At 31.9% G+C, this 6859-nt stretch overlaps 1 protein-coding gene across 1 annotated transcript; it reads left to right on the forward strand.

The window, feature by feature from the left end:
- The first annotated feature begins 2768 nt into the window (after positions 1-2768).
- Positions 2769-4101, forward strand: LOC105142006 (probable membrane-associated kinase regulator 6). Its single transcript, XM_011049441.1, has 2 exons — positions 2769-3550; positions 3668-4101. The coding sequence occupies exons 1-2, from the start codon at positions 2890-2892 to the stop codon at positions 3673-3675; spliced, it is 669 nt and encodes a 222-aa protein (XP_011047743.1). The 5' UTR covers positions 2769-2889; the 3' UTR covers positions 3676-4101.
- Positions 4102-6859: the final 2758 nt, after the last annotated feature.

Genomic DNA, 6859 nt, shown 5'->3' on the forward strand with positions numbered 1-6859 from the left:
AAGGGCACCCTTGTCTGTTATTCTTGTTTTTTTAACGTTGTCTGTAAATAACAAGTAGTTACGGTACTGAGTGAAAATGACACTACTTTCTTAAGCATGTATTTATGTTTTTTGAGAAAGATTCGAAGTCACCACCACTCGGACTGCTAGTGGATGAAGAGGCCAGAAGTCTCTACTCCCGAGAGAAACCTAGTGATAGTTTCTCCTCTCTAACCATTTCTCTCCTGTTTGATATCTCAATTGCATCTTGCTTAACTGATCCAAGGACAGAAGTATTGCAAACCGAAGTTCTTGGTTCATAACGTCGTTTGACATTAATCTTTCTCGAGTCGATAAGGTTGTCAATTTGGAGCCTAGTAGCATTGATTCTCGAGGGCCTACTCGCTTTGGTGATGCAGTTTGGAGCACAGAGCAGAGCTTGGACATCGTAATAGATTCTTTAAATGACGTTCTTTATTATTGTGAGCCCTGTGAGCATCAGAATTATGAATCAGTTAAAGAAGATGACAACACTAAAGCGGGCCAAGCAATGTTGACTTTCTTTGCAAACAGTATAGAATATATGTTTGTGAGAAACATTCAAAGCATAGTAATGATTATACTGCCTTTATGCTGTAGCTCTAGCAGCAGCTTGGATAAACACTAGAGAGAGTGGCTTTACCCGTTTCTCAAAAAAGACTAATAGCTTACCAATTAATTGCCCCCTTTAGAGTTAGAATTATGGGCTTGCTAGAAACATGGTGTCAAGCAAAACATTCTCCTTTTCTGCATGCCTTTTGCGTTAGCTAGGGTTCTAGATCACTTTTTTCAGTTGGCCACAGGATGTGCATGAACTAGGTGACTCATCATATAAATTATACTCACCACATCCTCTAATACCTTAAATTTTTTTTATACATATCAAATTTAATAATTTAATAATTATAATTTTAAATTTTATTATTTTTATAATTAAATTAATTTTTTTATACATATCAAAACTTTAATAATTAAATCATTATAATTTTAAATTTTATTATTTTTATTTATTTAATAAAAATAAAAAGTAAAGTAATATAAAACTATATAAGTTTTAAATTTTAAAAGCTTTCATTTGAATAATTTAAATAATATATTAAAAAATAATATAAATATTTTAAAACTACATCTAAATAACTTAAGTTATTAGACTTAATTTTTTTTGACAAATTTATTAATACAGGTTTAATTTATTAGAAATAAAATATAAACCATTCCAAAGTTATAGCTTAATAATAACTTTGTGTGTTTAATATAGTAGCAGTAAGTGTTTTTTAATTAAAAATATTTTTTTTAATTTTTAATATTGTGTTTTTTAATTAAATTTTTTTTTTTTAATATTAACACAAAGAATCATCTAAATAAACCTAAATTAACATTACTCTATTTTTTTTTTAAATGACCAGTAATTTAAAAACAAGTTGTGATGCACAAACAAAAACTCAATTTGTTGCCGCGTCTCTTGGATTTATTTGAAGTGCATAATAAGGGGATTAATTTGTTAGAAAATATCATATAAATCATTCTCAAATTTAATGACTTCGACTTTTGAATTGAATGGCGTAATTGATTCGATGTTCCAACAGACCTTAACAGCTTTTAACTAGTCCTTTTAGGACCAAGTTTCGATATGACAAGCTCACCCCAATGGTCCACACCTGTATCATTGGCCTGTGACAACTTCTAACCAAATAATGAACTTGGGAAATTTGTAAAGGAAACCCAACTTCTCTTTGAAGTTCAAAGAAAACATGAGTAGAGAAGGTGGGTAAAGGATAGATGCAAACAGTACATAATGGGTACTGCCTGAGGGGGCACACGTTTCTGTTTTTCTTTCCCTTTTCTTAATTTCTAAATAATTTTTTTAGTGAAAATATAATTTTCTTTAATTAGTTTATTTCTATTTCTCTATTTTTTATTATCATACTTTTCTAGTTTATTTATTTATTTGCTGGGAATAATTTTTCTAGTTTTCTATTTTTCTACTTTTATATATATATATATGTGTGTGTGTGTGTGTGTATTTATTTATAAAGAATTGTCATATTAAATATTTTGAGTCTATTATTGTGTCTCAAAGTTTAACAATTCTTGATAGTTAGTTATTGTATGTTATTAAAGAAAATCTTGATGGTGAGATTCATAATAAATGATACACACAAAAATATTAAAGATTTATAATAGAATGATCTCCATAAAAATATTAGTGATCCATGATAAAATAATCACACCCAAAGATAATTGATTTTTTATTGATTCAATAGGTTTTGCTTGAAGGATATTATATTAATTAAAAGTTTTCATAGTGGATGCATGATTTTTGATTCAGAAGGTTAATAAATAATTTGAATTTAAGAATTAGTTATTTGCAATATAAAAAAAACTAATGCAAAAGCTTTTGAGAAAATAAATTATGTTATTTTTTTAGTTTATAAATTTAATTTAATTTAATTTTTACTTTCAGTATTATGTGCTTTTCTAGTTTTTTTATTTGAAAGAAAGACTTATTTTTATTTTTCTATTAAGTACTAATAGGATTTTCTAGTTATTTTATAATAGCCTCTTGATAAATAAGATGAATAAAATTAAATATTTTGAAATTTTTTCTATAATTTTTATAATTATAGTATTTTTTTCATTTTTAAATGTTTTAACTTATAATAAACTTCGTTCGTCACTGTGTCATTTACAAGAGCCACATACCCAATAGTTACAGAGAGGATATGTGTGTATATATATATATATATGCCTTCATATATTCTATAGGTAGAGGACCTTTGCTAATATACCTACTGTACCTCTCTTCCCCTTAATATTTCTAGCAATCTTGTCTGCTCTCTTTTCCTGAATATCTTGTCAAGAGTGATCCCAATGGAAACTTCACAGCCTCTCTCTATTGAAAGCTTTTCATATAGTTGGTTAGTTAACCTGAAACCATCTCTGGAAAGCCTAGACAGTTCTTTCAGGGCCTCACTTGATGCATCAGATGAAGCTTTGTTCATTGAGATGGACCCAAGAATGCCACCATCTAAGAGATTCTTCAGAAATTCTCAGGACTTCAAATTTGACTTCCCCGTTTCACAATCTCCTCTTACTCTTGTCCATGCTGATGAGCTCTTCTCCAATGGCTATGTCATGCCTCTCTTTGTGGATCCATTAACGATAGAGCCTTATGAAGTCTCAGACTCAACCGCAGCCCTTCCTACCTCTTCACATCTCCCAAAAACTGTGGTTTCTGCTTGTAAACCTCGTCGCTGCTCTTCACTGAGAAGGTGCAGGACAGTGTCAAAGCAAATAATTCAGAAGTACTTGGATTTTCTTAGGCCATTTTATCGAAGATTTCGAGGCCACAGGTCAAGTTCTAGAGCTGAAAATATTGATTCAAAAGTTCAGGTAATGAAGAGCTGGGCATATTCAACAGAAACATCTCCAAGAATCAGTGTTGCTAATTCTGTCGACGATTGTTGGCGAAGATCTTGTGATTCCGAGAGCTCTATTTATGAGGCAGTTCTCCATTGCAAAAGATCAAATGGTAAGTCAATCTTCACATAGTTATGATTATCTCCTTTTTCTAATCTCAATCCTGCCATGATTGCCACTTCATAATTATCACGGTTTTTTAACATTCTTTGGTATTTGTTTTTTTCAGGGAAATAAATCGAGGTTGTTGTACAAAGGAGTCGAAAAGAAGAAAAGAAAGCAGCAATGTTGATATTCACAGGGGAAATAAAATGAGAGAGGAATAAAGAAAGACCAGCAGCCACTTGTTTCTTGTTCTTTTCTTCTACTCTTCTGTGAGGATAATGTAAATTTGTTTTCTCATCAAGAAATATTTAGAAGTTGGGTGGATGGTCGGGCCATGAGGGAGAGAAAAGAAGAAGAAGAAGAAGAAGAAGAATTTAAGGATAAATTTTAAATTTTGTTTTGTTTTTGTCTTCTCCTTCATGGGAGAAAAGCTACCAGCTACAAAGACTCTCTCCCTTATTTCTGTATAGTTTTCTTTTAGTGGAAACAGGATTATTCTATTCATTAAATATCTCCATTATATTTCAATTCTATTATTGTTTCAAATTTCAAATTCCACAAGTTGTCGTCAGGGCACCCTTTTCTTTTAGATTTGTACCATACTATCATTGCCTTTAAGAATTATCGATAAACATCTTCAGATGTCTAAATGCCTGCACTGGACCATGTTGTCGAGCCTTCCAGGACAACGACGGTCGAGAAAGCCCCACTAGGATTAGCCTGATGGTAAGGGATGAATTAACCTTAGGGATATAAAGTTGAGGTACCCTTCCTAGGTTCAATCTTTTTACCAGGTATAGCTTGGATTTATGGGTGTTTTACTCGGTGAATTTACTTACTGTTGTTGCTTAATTGTTTAGGCAAAAAGAAAAGGGGGAAAAAAAAAGAGAACTGCTGGTGTTGCTCGACCGTTGCGGTACTTAGATTACATAATCAAATAAATTTGATTTTTTTTCCTCAACACGCTTGCTTGTAGAACGTATCTTCTCAACTACTTTAACTTGTGCATTTAAATGTTGAAGAATTCAATGTTAGTTTAATATGAAGGATTTTCAATTGCCTTAAAAGATCAATTGGCGTGGAATGCAAACACTGGAGAAGTTTCTCTATAACAATTTGACCATAATTAACTCTCATTCTGTAAGGAAGTTCTTCCAAGATTTCTTGAAATTAGGTATCTGGTAGGAAAATTGAATTTGCAGTTACAGGCAGATTCTAGTTCTGCTTTGTGTCTCTGTCAGAACTGGTATCACACTATTTTTCTTTCTCTGTTTCTCACAAGCTAGATTTTCTTTCTTTATTTATTTTTTTGTCCTGTCCCAACAGCCATTCTTTTCTTACACCTGCAAAATGCCTAGTTTTAACTTTTAAATCTACGAGCTGAAGATTATCTGACATGACCTGTGACACGAATCAAAGAACACAAGTTAGGCATGCCAAATTTTTACTGATTGATTAAGCTTTGACTGCTGATTATTCGAATATCATCAGGCAAGTTCTTGATTCCCACTAAAAAAAAAAGACAAAGTTTGATCGGTTTTTTGACAGTTGATAGGTTTTGGATCAGAAATTCTTCAACATTATTAATAGATATTTTCTCCGGCAAGCAGGTCTCCTGATGGTGAAATAGAACGGAATAGATACTGCAGGAGACCAACGTTTACTTATTCTATGAGGAAAACTTCCATTCTTTTCTTGTGTGTAGCATGGTGCCAACAGATCAAGTAAAGACTAAAGCTAGGTGTGATGAAGGTGAAAATTCCAAGGAAAGTAAACACTTGCTTCATTCTTGGGCAAACTCCATTCCTTGAGGCTGATTTTTCTAGCACAATCATTGGTATGGGCTCTTGTCATGCCCATATCTTTGCAGCAGTATTGTAGCATACGTGCCCATATCTTTGCAGCAGTGTTGTAGCATACATTTCTTTGTGCTCTATCATTGTCCAGAGACAGCCTCTTTGTTGACCAAATTGAAAAAAGTTGATCCATAATGGCCAAAGTTGGGAATTATCATAGATGGTGTTAACTCATTACTAAAAGAAAGCTAGAGTTGCAACTACATCATTTGATAATGTTTAACTCTTCACAACTTTTGTCTTGGACCCAGGCAACCACCATTCTTTTGTGCAGATCTATAGGATTCTGCACTTGGTAAGTTTTGTGCAGAAAAATTGTTACCAAGTCCACTTCTAGCCAGTAGAATACAACAAACAAGAAAAAGTAGGCTAAATCATGATCTTAAAACAGGTCTAATTATATTTTAAATCCGAACCAAGCACAGTTTTAAATAATGGCTGTTATATATAGCACAACGATCATTATCTGATAAAATTGGGGCATCGTTTCACAAGACCAGTGGCTATCACACTTTATTTAAACTATGTAAACACTAACCATGTGATTTGATGAGTGAATTTTTTATTTATTAGACCAATTTTCAGGGACCAATCTATCTGGTATAAAGCTGAAAAATGAGAGTTCCCGGTCCCTTCAGAAATGGAGTTCAGTTTGTGATGTATCTATGCCTTCATAAACACTACCCTTATTTCCATTATTATAACAAAACCTAAAAGAACCCATTTTTTTACTATAGATTTCCACAATGCATTTAACAATTTAAGCCTTTTAACATGTTTTTCAAGGATAATATTGTATTTTTCATGGGACACATTTATAATTACAAGACTAAATGGGGTAAAGAAAATGTTAATCTTTGATTTGCACACTGTAATATCTAAAATACCCTTAAAAGTTGAATGTCCATAACTATAAGGACATGAACATATTTGGAATTTTCTTTGTTTTAGCAAAATATAGTTATTAAAGTACCGTGCAAATCAAATAATTTATAGCTATTTAGGGAATTTTTTTATTATATTTTTTCAATAAAATTGAGTGGGTTCGAGGCACTTTGATAGTTGCAGAAATTAAAAAAAAATATAGAAAAGTAGCTGGTATATACATTGCAACTGCTAGCGTTTAAGAGATGCTTACACACTTTAAAAGGAGATCTTTTTATTATGTTATAGGGGATCTTTTTATTATTTTTTTCAATAAGATTGAGTGGGGTTACGAACACTTTAATATTTGCATAAATTAAATTTAAAAAGCATAGAAAAGTAGCTGGTATATGCATTGCTTGTGCTAGCATTTAAGAGATGCTTATACCCTTTGAAAGGTGTATGTAGCATCTCTAAGTGGTGGAAAACCATACTTCTTAGCGGCATTTGATGCTTCTCATTAGAAATGGATTTGAGTACATTTATTTTTAATTAGACCAATCTTTATGGACCATTCCATCTGGTATAACGCTAAG

Source organism: Populus euphratica, unplaced genomic scaffold (assembly GCF_000495115.2).
Source record: "Populus euphratica unplaced genomic scaffold, PopEup_1.0 scaffold193.1, whole genome shotgun sequence".
NCBI lineage: Eukaryota > Viridiplantae > Streptophyta > Magnoliopsida > Malpighiales > Salicaceae > Populus > Populus euphratica.